This window comes from Catharus ustulatus, chromosome 1, assembly GCF_009819885.2.
Source record: "Catharus ustulatus isolate bCatUst1 chromosome 1, bCatUst1.pri.v2, whole genome shotgun sequence".
Classification (NCBI taxonomy): Eukaryota; Metazoa; Chordata; class Aves; order Passeriformes; family Turdidae; genus Catharus; species Catharus ustulatus.
Genome location: NC_046221.1, coordinates 31,467,979 through 31,485,943, shown reverse-complemented (window position 1 = coordinate 31,485,943; position 17,965 = coordinate 31,467,979). Strand labels below are relative to the sequence as shown.

Here is a 17,965-nt window from a genome sequence, read left to right as displayed (position 1 = left end):
GGACTTCAGGAAAGATTAGTCTGAAAATGACTGTGTTTATGTAGATGTAGCATAATTTGGAATAATGAGATGTTGCAGTAATATGCCTTGTTCAGTTTTGTTGCTATTACCTGGCTTATTCTCTTTTTAGTGCTGGTAATTATGGACTGGTATTACTCTTTAAATGATTCTAAGTGGGAAACAGATGCAAAAGACACAGAAATTATTAGTTTAAACAACAGCAGAAGATATCACATGCAGTCAAAGGATTGGTGATGTAACATTTTGCTATGACTTGTAATTGTGTCTACAGAATTAAGAACTTCAGCTGTAGGTGAAGGAGAAAAACAGTGTCTAAATAAATTTTCTCATGTTTTATAGCAGCTTCATAGAGGAAGAAAGAACAAAGTAACTGTACTGTTAAAAATGGAAAATATGCAGGCTTCTATGTACAAATTAATTTCATCACATGAGCTATCCCTGATCAGGTGAAAGAAAGCTAGTCTCTCCTAAGAAACATGATGCTCAAATACAAGAACAAGAGATAGGAAAATGATTCAGTGAAGTCATTACATATATTTCTATATTCCACTTTGCTTAATATTAGCAATTTGTAGATACTAGCATTAAAGTATATAGCCTGGGGCCAGATTGTTCCCAAATGAGCTGAGGTTTTCCTGACAGGGCTTTGCTTCATGTTTCTTTTTATTAAACATACAGAGATGTTTAAGAAGAAGGAATGAAAATCCTTTTTACGCATGGGGAGAAGACACATATGAAGAGAATGTAAAAGACAATAATGCGCTACTTTCTGATGGGTCTTGGAACACAGTAGCACTTTTGTAGCAGAAGAGTGTGCCAACTTCAGATCAGCATTTAATGAAGCCAGGCAGGAAATGGGGGATGGGAGAGGGTGCATAGCAAGCAGGTCCTCATCTCCAGGCTAAAGCCATATACAGGAAGCCTGAAGAAGAAAAAGTGAGCTTTTGTCCAGATTCCAAAAACTCTAAAGTGAAAGCATTTCCTTTTCCTCACAAGCAGACTGGCTTAGAAAAGCTGTGGGGCAGTCAAGGTAAATGATGCTAAATTTGGCTAAAAAGATTCCAACACCAGCATGAACAACAGTGGCAAAACTGACATCCTACTTGAGAAAGATAAATTGTTCACCAGTGCCCAGGTATCAACTGTTACACTAAGATCCTTTCTAAAGCATCAACCTGAACTTCCCTAACATAATTAGGTCACTAGAACCAATTAAAAACCAAAGACTCAAGATTTTAAAGCAAATCTTCACAGGTATTCTCTGTTTCTTTAGTTATAGTTTTTTTTAAGCTGTGAAGAGTCATATGTGATACTGATTTGAATATATTTTGCACTGTACTCCATGCAGGAATTTGGAGTTTTTTTCTGGCTCATATCTAATAAGCATCAGTAATTGGATAGATAGTCAAGAAATCAGTTTATTCACACAACTCAGGTTGCTTTTTTTTTTTAATACTACTGTACTAGAGACTGTATAGACAAGGATTTTGTGCTGCACAACACACAACCATAACACTTCACGCCTAGGATAACTTAAAGTTACAGCAAAAAATGATGATGCATGGGTACAGGCAATCAAAACTGCAAAACAAATATAAAGATGGCACTGGTTAGCACAATGGGGGTATTGCCAGCATACCACTGGTTTATCCTTTGTCAAGTTTCTTTCTAGCACTCTGGCAATTGAATATTTTCATGATACTGCATGCGGAAGTATGTGCACATAAATACTGTTGTGATTTATCTTGAAGTAGGAGGGGTAGAATTGAAAAAACCACACTGTGAAGACATTTTGTCAGGTCCATTGCATAGCTCAACAGGTTCCTGGGTGCTGTGGGCTCCCAGTCACCCAGATAATACACATAAATAATAAAGCAGCCTGCCTGCTTATGCTATGCCATGACCTGGAGACCAAGGAAAAGGTCAAGTCCCCCCATTCACACTGCAACAAAACCAACTAGAAAAGGCGTATCTTAGGTTCCTAAGATGCTGGTCTGAAAATTGTGGGCTAAGGAGAAACTTCCCAATTTCCCCTTCAGTTGAGGTAGGCAGAATCAAATGCACAAGACAGCCGTAAGCACCAGCAGAAAGGATAAATGTGAAGATTATCTGGGCTTTCACAGCAAAACTATGGATGAAACTAAACCCTGCAGAAAGCTAGAGAGGCAGAGAGACACAGGTCAAGGAGAAAATCTATTTCCATCTTCCTCAGCTGCTTTGGGAAGAGCTGTGAATGAGTCTGTCCTTCTGAGAGACTTGGTGGTCTCACAGCCTTTATGGCATGTGGTTCTCACAATCATGTAACTATTCTCTGCTCTGAATGAAGTTTCTGATTGCTGCTCTGGCTTCCTGTAGGCAGCCACAGAGTGTTCCAGCCACCTTCACATGAGTATACAAAGCACAGACAAGATGAGTGGTGCCCCTTTGTCTTCATACACGACTGACATCTGCTGTAGAAGGCCACATCCCAATGGAAGACAGTATTGGATAATGTACACCTGGACATTCTCCCCACCGGATGACAGACTGCAAGATGGTAGTAGTATGCATACAGTATAATTCTGTGGGTTCAATGACTTCTCAATCCTGATGATTGAAAATGCCACTTCTCAAAGAGTTTTAAATTACATTAATGAGAGCGAAAGCTATTTACACATGCCCTCTAAAGCTCTTCCAAGAGCTTCCACCTGACTGCTGGGTGGTCCCAACAAGGCAGGAGAACCAGATACAGCAGTACAGGATGGAGATGCTTTGTTTTTCTGGCTTACATCACCTAATGTGTTTTCAGGATATACTGAAACTGTTTCCTGTACAACCATTCACTTTATGGGCAGTGCTGGTCATATGTGAAACCCTTTAGTCCTCTGCTTTATTTTACTTCTGTAAAAGGCAGAATGCTTTATTTTTTCATACTAAGGTAAATATCCATTCCCTAAATAAAAAAACAGGTTTAGTGAAACACATGGTCAAAGAGCTAATTAGATTAGAGGGGATCTTGCAGCCCTCCTGCTCTCTTCAGGCTAAGGAAACCAATCTAACCAGATTAGCAAATCTTCCTTAATTTTCTAAAGAGGGTTAAAAAATGAAATAATCCCTGAAACGACTTTAAATATCTAAGTTTTCCTTGTTATTCACTGCAGTCTGTATGAAACATAAAATCATTTGTTTCATTATCCATGCAAACAAGTGCTATCTTCCTAGGCACAATTTATTGAGTTAGATGTAGAAATTTCTTATTGTACTGCTTGGATTTAGCCAGAATTGGAAATCTTGAATGTCTGAACAGTGTGATGGATTTCCTGTTGATATATGTTCTTCATGTAACCTATAAGGTAAAAGAACAGGTTTCTTGACATAATTTTTTAACAAACTCTTTTTTAGCAAAGAAACAGCATCTCCTAGCATTTGCACCACAGGATTATACAGTAGTTTCAAGGAGGCCATGGTTTTACTGGGCCTTATGAATCCTCATTACATCTCAAGTCTGCTGAAACCATGACATTTCACTACTATGTCAGGTCCATCTTAATCTTCTTACAGGTAAAATAATATCCTTTTCCAATAATAAGTAGGGGATTAAAAAGCAAAGACTACTCTACTGTCTTGAACCTAGAATTAAGGAACGAGGATAGTTTAAAATTAATTTTCATTTTCTCTGCATGTCATCAAATTCTGCAATTTTATTACACCTTTGTAGCATTTTCTGGAGCCAACTTATATCTGAGTTCTCAGGAAGTGTAGAGGAGAAAAGAAGATGAAACAGGCACTTGAATACAAGGTATCCCTCATTTGAATGGTAATAATTCAATAAATCAATTAAGATATGCATGACTGGCAGTCCTTCTGGTTAGCTCTCCACTGGTAATTATTACTCTTTCTTCTGACCTTCTACAGCAGCTGGTTCTAGCTGGGAAGAAGTAATGCTAATACAATATCCTACTTTCTGCAAATATAGCAAATCCCACTCATCAGTCTAAATCCTCCTCCCAAATCCACTGAATACCTAGAAAAGATATTCTATTCAGTGAAGAACTGTCACAGGTAATCCCCTAGTCCCCAAAGTCAAGGCTTTTGCCATGGTCACCATCTGACCCCTAGATACATGATCTATTTTTTATAAAATAATTATGTTCATGATTATGTTACTCCCCAAGCCCCATAAAAGAAGGAACTAGTTCATAGGGTGTTTAAATCTCACAGATTTTAATCTAGAAAAATATCCAGCAGTGATAACTCACTGGTGGTCAGGCAAAAATTACAGTCCACTATTTCATCAACCTTCAAGTTTATGATGAAACATCATCATCATCATCTTCCCCAGTTTAACAGGGCATCAATGTCATCATTAAATATGAGCTGGTTAGGTCTAGACTGCTGAATCATACTCTGGAGTTGTCCAAAGGCAACAGGATGCCACGAAAACAAAAGCTACCAAAACACAGTATATCTTGCTCTCCTAGCAGAGAAGCATGGGCCAAGTTAATCTCAAAAGTAGGAAGGCAGTTCAGCCCCACTGAAGAAAAATGAAGATAATATTGGCTCCGAAGTTGTTTGGACATTCAAGACACGTTTGTCTTCCTGAACTTCTGTAGGCAAGACTGACTTTGTGAAAGTATCTCTTCATGTTAAGCAAAGTGAGAAGAAAACACCAGGTTGGAAGTCTTAATTGTACATCCATACTGCACCTTCACAACCACACTGAATTAAAATAAATTTACTTTTAGATAGATTCTTTATGCTCTGGGATATAATTCCAGTTCCCTACAACTTAATTAGCTAAATATACAATGTAACCTTCCATCTGGTAGAGTAATTTAGCAAGAATAATTGTGCACCACCATAACTCAACGAGACACTGAGGAAAACCATTGAAATGCTATTTCCTTTCCTTTGGAAGAGAATTATGTACAATTTCAGCATGCTTTGCATTTCTAACAGTTAAAGCCAACAGGGAGGTATCACTCTCATTTATATTACTTTCCCATGAGAAAATCAAAAGCAAAGTACAAAGCTTATGCCTTTGCTCATGAATGGCTCTGTAATACTCACTTGGCTTTAGCCACAACATGTTATTTGGCAGCTAAACCCCTTAATTAGAGTTGTGGGTTTGAATAGATTTTTCAGTGAAACTATGTTTTGCAGGATTTTGGAGAAGTGCAGTCTTTACTAACCAGTATCTTCTATTTTGGGTGATCCCACACCATGTGATTTCCACTTTTCATTTCTCTGTTTCTCTGTTTCTGCCATCTTTTAGATGTTCTTGTTTACTTTTCTAAAAGTTTTCAACTGTCCCTGCTCTAGATACAGCGGAAGAAAAATCCTAGTCCTAGTGAAATCAAACAGGACAGTTTCTACTGACTTCAAAGAGTCTCAAATTTTATATGCAGTATTTTGTAACTTATTTATCCACAGGGAATAAGCTTTGAAATACCCATTAAAAACATTCCACTTCATTTTCAATGGACATTATGGTCTTAAAATGCTTCAGATTTTAGGACTGCTCCCTGTTGCTTACTGAAGCTGTTTCTTTAGGTTCAAAAGTCAAAAAGGTGTCTAGTATCTGATTACTTGCTTATCAAAATGTTATGCAAGGTACTTCTTAATGCTAATTTATAAAACATTTTTGAAAACATACACAGTGTAAGAAAACTTCTATGTACTGACATGAAGCTGAACTTCATAACTCTGTTTTGGTTATACACTGGTCAGTCAAAGAACTAAGTACTTTGATCAAGACTACAGATTAGTTCAATTATGAAGAAAGGTCAGTAGCATCACAGAATAATTACTGGTGAAACAGAACATGATATATATATATTCACAGAGTGGGATTTTTGCTAAAAGAGAAAGACATTGAATCCAGAAACTGAGTAAATTTTTACCCATTCACAAAAAAACCTGCTTTCTGCAATTAAAAGTAAGTGTTAAATAAAATACATTAGAGGAGCAACCTTCCACTGATGGAAAGACTATGATGAGAATCATTCTGGTGATGACTCCTGTTGAACCCTGGTGCAGGCCCTGGCAGCTTTCATGATAGCAAAGCATACCTTCACAAGTTCTTTTCTCTTTGACAGTGTCATTAAGCCTACCCTAGCACTCGTTTTTGTTTAAAGATATCTCAAATAAATCCTCCTCTAACTTCAGCTCAATCAGAGCGACAGGACATCCCTCTTCAGCCCCAGCTTGGGAGACTGCAGGGCTGGGAAGGGCTGGAGACAACAGCAGCTGTGGGAAATAGAAAAGGTATAAAACTCTCAGAAAGCTGTATGAAAGCAAATCTCAGGATGGAGAAATGCAAGAATGCTGAAGATGCAAGGACAAGAGACAATAGGGCTATGAGCTGTGTGGAGATAGACTTCAGGAAAATATGTTAAGCAAGATAGTAGAACTATGTAAGCTTAATAATGAAGCTTTATCCATGGTTTTAAACTATTGCAAGCAAGCATTGTTTAAAGCAAGATGTATGTGTAGCTTTATTAATTGCCCTGAGCAAACATTTGTCAGCTTTTAATATTATGCTATTGAATAGAAAGTTAAAAGACTTTGTAACAAAGAGAACTTCCTCTGCTGTTTCTAGCAGCTGAAGCTGTTCCACTTCCCTTGCTTGGTTCTGCAAAATGAGACTGATTATTGTGATGGAATAAAGGCTTTGAGACAACTGCTCCAGCATTCCCATCCTGTTGTTTGTGTACATAGATATATGTAAATATAAGAGAAAGAAAAAATATCCCAGGGAACCCAACAGCAGCTACAGCCACATCACATTTCCTTGGAATGCTGGACATTGGCTTGGACTGTTCATCACATGAATCCAGAAGCTTTGCCTCTGATTCACTCTGCAATTCCAAGTGGAAACTTTTTCTCCTTCTAAAGCTTCCTACTACTAGTTACATGCTCTGATTGATTGATATTGAATTTGGGAAGGCTAAAAATGTTTGGTGATCAACGGGAAGAGGAGTCAAGATGAGGGTACCTTTTCTCCTTCCCACTGTGGTAAGTACTGATTTCTTCTGGGCACAATACTGATGGTTTACCAACCAGGAAAACAAGGACTCTGGAGAGGCAGGAACGCTTAGAAAATGGAATAAAATTAGGAGAATCATATGTTTGCCTCATTTCCCTGCTTCAATAAACAAAGTGCCTCTCCCATTTGTTGTGCTCTCTCATAAATTCAGAGAAAAACAGCATTTCTCTTCTCTGAGCTGGACTTCTTAATTTTGGCAGACATGGTAATTGAGGGTTTGGGATACTCTGAGCTTTTTTTTAAAAAATGAAAACCAAAAGAAATCCAACTTTTTCATATACTGTTACATCACAAAAGAGTGTTTTCCTAGAAAATGCAGAAATGAAATTTGGTGGCACAAAACGGGAAAGGAGAAAAACCTTCATAAACAAAATGTTTTTCTTTGGATTTTCAACTGCTCCAGTAAATTACTGAATCACTAAGCACACGAAGAATTCTAAGGAAATATTCTAATTAATTTATTTTCTTAAAAATTATGTCCACTGAGCTCTCATTCAGTATTTTTTCACTCTCATTTACACAAGAGCTACGCTGTTATTCTACTGCCTAATCAGGTTAACTTAATAAGGTTTTTATAGAGTGATGTTCATGGCTGTGCAGGACAGCCTTCTTCCTCTCTTTCATCACAATATTAAACAATCCTTCATCTCCTCTTTTTTCCTGTATGAAATTACACGACTTCTCCCATCCAAGGAAGAACCTTGTACTATTTGCTATTAAAAAAACCCCATGCTATGTTTCCATTTCCATGCCTCCAATTTTTGGAAAGTGAGCTACAAACATCTTCTCAAATTGTTATATTGTGAGAGATCTTCAGATCCCTGAGCACAATGCAAGTCATAAATGTACAACTCCATCTACAAAGAAAGATTCAACTGCCATAAAAACAAAATATATAGAAATACTGATTGACATTCCCATTCTTCCACGATTGTGCTAAACTCAGGAAAGAAAAAAACCAGTTCATACTTGATATGATGATGTCCCCAGGAACTTCTTCCAAAAAAGCCAAAACATGAAACAAAATGCAGAAATTCCACCAACAGCAACATTTTTTAAAAGTTGATTTGGCCAGAGAGCTAACCCTTGTTGGAACTTACTGGCTTTTGCTGGTGTGTATCAACACTTGCATACAAAAAATGAAATTTTAAAGATTAGAGAAAATGCAAATGTTAGCACTCCCTGCATTTTGGAAAGGTAAAAGAAAAAATAGGAAAAAAAAGTCTTTGAAAAGATCTTCTACCCTACCAAACCCATATTGCTTATTGTGTTTTTGTTAGTTTTACAGTAACCTCATAAAGAGGATAATATTTTCCTGGACAGATAGTCACAGAACAGAGGAGCTCAACAAGCAAAAGTTCCCCATATTAAATGGACAGATTTTCAAAAGTACATGGCTCCCATCAGAGCTCTTAAAACAGTCAGTATGAATTTCAAAAGTGTTCAGTAATAGGGAGGTATTTTCAAACTTCTCTGTGTAATTTAGATGCATTAGTCTTACTGAAAGTTAATGAGCCATGTGCTGCTCAGGCTGGGTGCTTTGTAGAAAACACGTTACATGTCCATGGTGCAAGTTTTGGGGATTTTTAAAATTTAATCTTATGCTGTTTACACTAAATTCTGCTCATAGCTACAGATGTGCAGCTTCTCCTTATGGTGTATTTATCTATCCAGCGAAGCAACAGCTCCCCTTGCTCTGCTCCTTTCAAAGTCTGTCAACACCAAGCATCTGAATGCAGCTGTGCAAAAAGTTGCATATGCTGGCCTCTAGCCCCTAGGACAGTCCCAATCCTCCATGCAGCTAAACGTTCTGAAGCCTACTGCTGACAACTTCTGCTGCATCTTGTACAGAAAGGAACAATCCACATGGCTGAGACTTGTTGAGTAGCCGCAGTTACTGCACTAGAATGTTAACTCTGGTACCTAACTGTAAACACTGACACAGCAAGACTCTCAAGTCTCTCCCTAGTTATCCAAGCATTCCATCACTCTAGATACTAGAAGAGTAAAAACTGCAGAAAATATTTTCGTTTGTACCATTCTTTCGGAATTAATATTTTGAAGATTAAAAAAGGAGATGCCACTTCAGGTTAATTAAGCAAAAATTAAATGGATTACTGAACGAGAAAGTAAGCAAACAAAACTAATGATTTATAATGCCTGTGTGACACTTGGTGCTCCCTTAGCACTGAAAAACACATTAGGATGTCAGGGAAGAATCATTCAGCTTTGTTTCCCATTAAATCTGATCTCAGAGTACCTGCTTCATTCAGAATTATCTTACAAGAGCATTTGGAGAAGAGAAAGACACCTCTGTATCTTACATGATAAAGATTTTTTTAAAAAGTAACCTAGAAGGCAAAACAAAGCTGTAATTAAAAGTCACAACAGGTAATCCTTTCTTAAGGCTGCAAGGAATGTGAAGTCTGCTTTCATATGAATTGCTGACTTCACGCAGGTTCAGCACCACAGAGGGCTTGCCAGGAGCCAGTGGCAATGAGCATTCATAGCCTAAAGGGAAGGAAAAGAGGTTCACCCCTCATGGCAAAGGTCAGATTTCTGCAGGCTTACAGCCTGTCCATATACATGAGTGTTCATGGGACATCTTTGTCTAGTAAGGTCCCGTGAGGATGATACAGGCTCCACAATGTCCCCTCTGCCTGGAGGATGGCCCTACAGCCACCCAGATCAGTTTAGGGTCATTTGACTTGTGTCAGCTTGGTTCCTGTTGCTTTTACACTCAACCTGATGAACAATTATTGAAAACTTTGTGGGGATGTTTCTGAAGACTGGAATTAAACATCTCTAGTATACAGAGAGACTAGATGTGTAAACAGGATATTAATACTTGCTATTTTCATGGATATGGAGAGATCTCAAATATCCTCTGTTGGTGATATATAACATGCTGTACACTTCATTTATATTTGCTTATCAGAATCACTATGTCAATGTCATAGAAATGGTTATACTAATGATTGTATTAGTATTTGTCTATTTATTCTGTAGATATCTTTTCAGAGAGTCATCATGTCCTTTGTTCAATTTTGGAACTGATGCACTGCATGCCCAAATATTTGGAATAACATATAGAAAACATCTGGATTTAATTATATTATAGTCCTCTTATGCAGACAATGGGAATTGAATTAAGGAATATTTTGAAACCCCCACAGAGATATAGAAGTATTAGCAGCTGCACGAGAACTTTACTGTTACAAAGTTTGAAAATGTTTTGTTTTACAGATCAACAGTCTGACACATCATAAATATCAATCATAACATTTAAGATACATAAACACTGAAGAAAAATTAAACCCTGCATTTCAAATATATGTAGATTAATTCACATTTAGAAGATGTAGAATGCATCCTTTTGTTCAAAAAATGAAAATGTATAGTCTATTGGCATAGAAAATACATGTTGTAAAGTGGTATTAAGCAGAGGACCCCATAGGAGTTTATTGTGATGAACAGCCTGAACAAGATTTTATGGAATCTTGTTATATTGCCACCATATTGCATAAAGAGTAATTCAGCTAGAATAAATTAGCATTTTGCTTTTCATGCTTCCATTCCTTTGAAAATATTTGGGGTTATAATACAAGCTTAGAGAGTCTGCCCCAAAGTATTAGATACAGGCTGGATTTTCTCTCTGAATATTTGCTGGTTCCAAATGCCACTTCTTTTCAAGTCAGTTTTGCAGTTAGTTTTTCAATCTCCCAGTGGCTAAATCACATTCAAAGGCTGTTAGCACAGTAGGGGGTCAGACTTTCTCTCTGAATGTAACTATATCACTCAACAGCAGACTCATGCAATAAGCGGTCTAATGTTTTCTTTTCCTTTCCCCCCCTCCTCTGAGTGTCTCCCTGCATTCCTGGATACCAGTCACTGCACCAAGGTCCTGAGGCAACAGCCACATGGACTCCCACTGCCATTCCAGTTTTCTTTATGCTGCAGGAAAAGGTAAGTCTACAGTTCACCTGCTGGCAAGACGAAATACTCAACTGTTAGATCTTCTAAAATATTCTAAAACCTTCAAAAGAACATTTTGTCTGTGTCAGAAGACATGCAAATGTGTGTATATGGACACAGCACAGTGCTGGTAACACCAAGGTCATGGCTTCGATCCCCATACGGGCCATTCACCTATGAGTTGGACTCCATGGTCCTTCTGGGTCTCTTACAGTTCAGAATATTCTGTGAGTCTGTGATATGCACACAAACTCTGTCAGCTAATGACACCAAATATAATATTGATCCAATTCCTCCTCTTTCAATGACTTCCCCCTAAAATGCCCTGAAGAACATTGTCTAAAAGCAGAATATCATCTGAAGATAGATACTGTATCTACCAAGCATGGCAGAGAGACTTATTAAAGCCAGAAGAAAGGCAAAGAAAATAAAGATCCATGAAATGATGATCTGCTTATAAACAAAATTTATCAGAACTGAAGCCTGCACTAGCTGTCAGCACCAGGAAACAGCACCTCTTGGTACCATGTGGCCAGGCTGACCTTGGAAATATGCAGTCTGGATCTTTGAACTTACTCATAGTATCATCTTGAATAGGGTTTGTGGAATATGATATATGCCTTGCTGATGGACAGCCAAATAAAGGGTGGGAGAATTCCTGGGAAAGGGGATGGAATAAACGACGCTAACTCACCCGTTTTACGAAGTGGAAAATCATCCTTAGCATCCTGTGCTCCTGGTAAAGTGTATTTGTACGGTGGCGAGGCCCCACTCAGGGGTGGAGAGCTTTGATCCAGTGAGGTATGGTGGGCAGCCCTGCAGCAGACACAGAGGTCACAAATTAGCTGCCACTGAGGTGACCAGCAGTAACTATCCACACATGTTGTACACGTCTCAGCTGTGTTTATGTTCTTGTTCCTCTAAGGGTGCACAAACCACAGGCTCATGTAACCAATTTCACTCTTACAGTAGGTTATGGAACTCCTCGGGATTCCCAAAAACGCATTGTTTGCACTCATTACAGAAGTCACATGGGATAAGATTCATGTTGATCTACAGAAAGTAGGGGGAATTGACCATTTCAGGTGGTTGTTTTTTAATATGAATCAGCTGACACTCAACAAAAGCCATTTGAAGTTTGTTCGTCACGTACAAATAGATGTATTTTGATCAAACCTTTTCTATAAAAATGTGGGAGATTTTCAGGGCATGGTGGTTTATATAAAATAACCAGAAATATTGAATTGTTATCTCTTGGATAAACCCCTCCCCCAAATTATTTAGTGGACAAGGTAAATGAAACCTTGAATTTAAGTTAAATTTGTAAATTTTGTGAGCATACCACTATATAGCACTCATGTCATCAGAGAAGCTCCAAGCCAAAGAATGTTTTCTGACAATTGCTGGATGAAAGAAACATTATGGGAAGAGCTTTTTGAACCATCACAGAACCACGCAGAAATTACATCCTTTGGCTCCGAAACAGGGGTTGGGTTTGTTGGTGTTTGTTGGTTTTTTTTTGTTTTTTTTTTTTTTTTTTGGTTGGTTGTTTGTTTGGGGGGGGGCGGGTTTGGTTGATTATTTTTTATATAGAGAGGAAGAGAGGGAAAGGATAAAAACTTTCAACATAATTTTACTTTTACAGAGTCTGCTTGTCTTTCCAAAGCAGTGTGGTTAATCAATACGTCTCTGTCAGGAGAGGAGGTGCTACTTTCTGCAATGTAGCAGAAGGCATCCTCCGCAGAGCTCCTCACACTCAGTCATCTGAAACTCAGATTATTAGTCCAGAAATTTTACATATTCAAGAGACTTTTACACATTATTTGGAAGAAAAAAATTAATAAATTTCTGTATCTCCACCAAACACGATGTAAATATATATATTAAATCATTTTACAAAAATGCTCTGGTTAGCTCAAAATACAAACTCCAAGGGGCAACCTTCAAGCAATCCTTTTTAAAAAGAGTAAGTAAAGATGGAAATCTAGTGTACCATATGCATTTCTGTTTGTCCTATTGAAGGTCAATGTGGGCATGACACTGTAGTCTTTCAGAAATGCAGAGTTCATTTTCTTGGATTCATTTATGTGGGGAATAAAAACTGCAAAGCTGTAAACTCTTAACGTGCCAATAGAATGACTCAACAAAATCATTTGCTTCCATGGTATAAGCAGATTCTTGTCAAGGCCAAGTTACCATAGCAATATGTAGTTTGGATACTAAAATCCATGAGTCAGAAAAGTTAAATGACCACTGTCTTTCTCAAAGTCCTTGTGAATTACTAACACCATTCAAGCAACTTCACTGGAAGCAAAGCAGTATCTCTTCAAGAGATGTTTTGTGATTCATTCAAAATCCAAGTAACACAAGCACAAGGTTGTTCTAACTGCAAAAATTAAGATATTTGGAAAAATGACAGGTATAGTCATAAAATTTGTGGTAACAACAGCTATAGATGCTACAGATGAAGCAACTGAAATAAAGACAATTATGCAGATTTTTGTGAGAGCCTTGTTCTGTATAGCTCTCATCTCATGTCATCACTGAACACCAAATACTCCCTGGTTAAACCAGAAATATAACACTTCTGGCTTTTCACTAATCTTTGGGTTGAACTTCTGCCTTGCTCTGGAGGCAGACTCTCAACACCCCTGCTGGAAAAGCATTCTGCCAAGTTTTAGCTGATACATCGATAAGACAAGGAAGCAGCTTAATACTGAACATACGTGTACCAGAGCTTGGGGTGGCGGCTCATGGAATGATTCTTCCCATTTGCTGGAGAGTCTTTTGTAGCTGATTTACTTAACAGGAACTCTTGAAGTTTCTGCTTCACTTCTGTACTGGCCACTGCCCCTAAGAAACACAGAGTTCAATGTCTTTACTGTCAAAAAATTACCTTTTTAAAGAAAATAAACCCCAAAACAGTCTGTGCCTTATTGCTGGAAGTTTTGTAAACTATAAAAAAAGCTATTGGTGGAAAAAAGTCAAAATGAGATAACATTTGGATTAAATGCTTGTCTGTGGAAGTCTGAAGCTGGCCATGACCCAAAAATCCAGTGAAGTCATAAGGAATATTTCAACAGTAGATGAGGCCATTTATCCAGGGCCAGATGTATCTAAAGAATTTAAATTATTTCCTGATAGTTCCCAACAATCCAAATATAAAACCAACAATAGAACTAAAAAGACAGTAACAAAAGGTCAGTTTGAGTTTTTAGTATGAATGTTTTTCCTTTTAATAAAGTAACAGTAGTAACACAGCAAAACTGTCCTCTGAACACTGTCTTAGTTATAAGCAGAAAACTGCAGAAAGAGCCAGCAGTGAGGTTTTTAATTGGAACCCCTTAAGAGTCTCTACCTGTGATGTCTGGAAGACAGGAGACAGTGTATTTAGACCTCTCTTGGTGGTTAGATCAATACAGAATAAAAAATAGAGCATGTCATTGTAAGGTTAAACTACCAATTCAAGCTTGCAGCATGGGACATGCCTCTTTACTCACATCCAAAATTGTATTCATTAAGAAAAAAAAGGTATGAAAACAAAAAATCTTTTGGTTTTCCATAATCAATGACAAAAAATGAGATGCAACTCCATTTCCTTCAAAGTTGCAGCACTCAGGCATATTTGATACACTAGTATTTGGTTACTCAACCCTGACACATCACAGCTGAGCTGCTGAGCATGTCCCATGTGACCCATTGCCACAAAATACCTCTACTACCTCTCTGCTTCATACTCCAACTCCCCGCCCACACCTCCCTTACCTCCTCTACTCATTAAATAGATCATCATCACCAACAAATTCTGGGGCTGGGGCCGGAGTGGTCACAAGTTGCTTGGCTGGATGTGAAATCCTGTAGAGCCACCCAGCAAGCTCAAACTGAGAAGGAAACCACTGAGGTCACATCTCTGCTCTTCCTCTGGCAGGAGCACTGATAAAGTTCAATTGTTCATGTGGAGGCTGATTTTTTTTGTACAACTTAGAGGAACCTTTTGTCCCAGCAGTTTCCACACCCTCAAATTTCTAGGTCAATAAGATGGAATTTGTTAAATGGGCTCATTTTTCTTCAAAGTACTAGAAGAGCCATGGACACCTTAATTTCTAAAGTCTACGGTATGATACACCTACAGCTGTTTAAGTGATATATTTTTCCACTCAAGAAAAAAAAGCTCTTTTTTGCTTCAGACTTTGTCGGTTAATTCTTACACTCATTCAGTAGGCCAAGTAACAGTATCTGTTTGTGGCAGCTTCATTTTGAGTATCTTCACACTGCACTTCAACCAGATTTTCAAACTGACCTCACTGAAGAGAATTATTTGTATCTGTCTCCCTCTAGTGAGCACCAAATCCTAATAAACTTTTATAGTTATTTTCTTTATAGTTTTATATAAGCTAGAAATAACTTTTGGTTATGCCTCATGAAATGTCACCAAGAACAAACACAAGAAAGTTTGAAAAAGTCCTAGCAAAATATTTAAAGTCCCATCCTAAGATAAGTCTTAAATATTTAATTTTATTTTCAGTCTTGGAACAATGTTCAGCAACTAATTTAATTTTTTGCTGCTTTGTAGTGCTTTATGTATGGAGAATTAAGCTCTTCAGAAACTTCTTGTGTCAAGCTTTACGCTTTCAAATTTCCTCATTTTTTTAATACAAAGAGCTTAATTTCTGAGATGCATATCTACAAGTCTGTCTAACTGTGCTTTCCTGCAGTCTTCCAAGTCTGCACACAAACCAAAAATGTGTTTCTGTGGGTGCAGTGGGTGGCCCTGCCCTTCTCAAAGCACAGTCTTGACTTCTCGACCTGCGTATTTCACACAGGAATAGGCTTCCTTCAGGTTCCTGTTCATAGTTCATTTTGGCTGGGAGAATGCAAAGGGGAATAGATTCATTTCTTATTAGGATTCATGGTACATTGGCTCTTACTTTCTCGTCCTCTTTCTTTGCCTCTGAGGGGAGGAAGCTGTTGCTCCCTGCGATGCCTCTCCAGTTCCTGCTCTTGTCTTTGCTGCTCCAGTTTCTGCTCTTTTTCAAGGAGTTCTTGCTGTTGTTTAATGGCTAGGAGTTCCTGTTGTAACTTGCACAGAACAAAAAGACATGAGAAAGTGCAGTTTGCACTGTTTTCTAGGTCAGTCCTGGTTAAAACAACCCCTTGAGTAACTGAGGATCAGTGCTTGCTTTTATGCTTGCACTTCTTTTCATCTCTTAACTGACTTTTAAGCAGCACAGTGCATTACTGGCAGTCACCAAATTGAAGTCCAGTGTCAGGTAGCAGCCTGCTGCTCTGGTTTCACTTCTTTCTCTTTTGGCAAAGACGCCTGGAAACTTCACATTGTTCTCTGCCTGTGCATCACCCAGCTCTGGTTGCTGTGCTCTGCTGCATTTGTCAGCTCCATTGAGTGGAAGCTTAGCACAGCAGCACAATGGCAAGTAGATAAGGAAAAAATTAAATGAAAGGTAAGATCATAAAGTCCTAGTCAAAATCCATTATAGCAATCCTGCCATCGTGCATGCAATCCCATAAATCATTTTCTTTTTGTATTATATGAGGCAGCTCAGAGAAGAGTGAAAACACAACACAACCAGGATCTGCCTCCATTTTACAAATTCAAGTATTATGCACTTGCCTATCAATTTGATTTGTGGTCACAGACTCAAACAGTAGCCCAAAAAAGCAGTCTTTCATATACTAAAAACAGTATATACCAAAAAACCATATTGAAGTTCAGCTGAAAAGCCAAGTTGTAAAATAGATAGCTGGATTTTTTTTGTGGATGTGGTGGCTTCATGAGTTTGATGATTCTCATTGCCTTGGTCTGCTGTGAGCAAGTCACTGACAAGTGCCAGCAGTTTCTCTTTAAAACGCTTTTATTACCCCAATATAGAAAGAAGAGCACTCAAATACCATCTCTCAGTCACAGCAAACCTTCCAGGCATGTTCCCTTTCCCTGTCTTCTTAAGCATGTTCATTTTGCAGATTAAGTAAGGGATAAATGAAAAATGTTGCTACCTTAATGTGCTCCTGGAGCTGGGCCTGATGCTGGCGGGTCAGGTTTTCATGCTGCTTCTGGAACTCTGCAATGAGCAGTTGTTTCTGGATTTGCTGCTGCTGCTGGATCAGGAGCAGCTCCTGCTGCAGCTGCTTCTCGCGCATAATGGGGTCCACCATGGGAACCATCATCCTGAGATCGGTTCGCAGGTCTAACGGTGAGATAGGCTCCAGTCCCACGGGAACCTCCGACTTCACATCCACTGCGGGAGCAAAACAACAAAACACATCAAATATAACAGGACAATAGAGAGCACTCCAACCAGGAAAAAGACTCATTTCACTCAGACACTGTTTCAATGTACAGACTTTTCAAAACATTAAATGCAGCCTATGCTGTATGCAATCTTCAGCACTTCCTCTCCATTCTCTGTAAAAATACTCCCAGGTTAATATTCTGCTAAACAGGTTAACACACAACCCAGGTTCTAAAACCATGTCATAGCCCAGTGGAGCAATATTTAGTGAGAATCTCCTAGGCACTATTGATGCTACACAATAAACACTCAGGGCACTTCTTCAGCATAAAACGAAGGCCTTGCAGCTCCCACTGCACTGCAAGACATTTTTCAAAGCTAGTGCACAGATTTTTCTGAGGATAGTGTTACACAAGAAAAGCTACTCTGTGCTTCAAAGCTACAGCATATAAATATACCTGGCAAACACAGAGGAGTAACATATAACATGGGGAAATAATTTCACACACCAAATAAGTTTTAATACAGCTTTTGGAAAAGTGACCACCATGCACAGCACACCATATACGGCCTGTAAGAAAATTAATTCTTTCAGTTTGTTGTAGCAATTTTATAAATTCTTAATCCGGCATTAAAGTACATAATGGAGGATTCTCTATTTTCTATCTCCTAATTTAAATCAAAGGAACCAACA

The 17,965-nt window shown here is 38.3% G+C and overlaps 1 protein-coding gene across 15 annotated transcripts in view; it reads right to left on the bottom strand.

Moving 5' to 3' along the window:
• The window catches only part of HDAC9 (histone deacetylase 9), a 462,497-nt gene that overhangs the window by 212,781 nt on the left and 231,751 nt on the right, over window positions 1-17,965 (bottom strand). For 9 of the 15 annotated variants that reach the window (XM_033083076.2, XM_033083067.2, XM_033083095.2 and 6 more), the window contains 4 exons: window positions 17,036-17,277; window positions 15,952-16,102; window positions 13,750-13,876; window positions 11,718-11,839 (listed from right to left, as the gene is read on the bottom strand). In XM_033083076.2, coding sequence (XP_032938967.1) covers window positions 11,718-11,839; window positions 13,750-13,876; window positions 15,952-16,102; window positions 17,036-17,277 — 642 coding nt within the window. The remainder of the gene's footprint in view (window positions 1-11,717; window positions 11,840-13,749; window positions 13,877-15,951; window positions 16,103-17,035; window positions 17,278-17,965) is intronic. The other 6 variants (XM_033083033.2, XM_033083118.2, XM_033083020.2 and 3 more) reach the window with 3 other exon arrangements.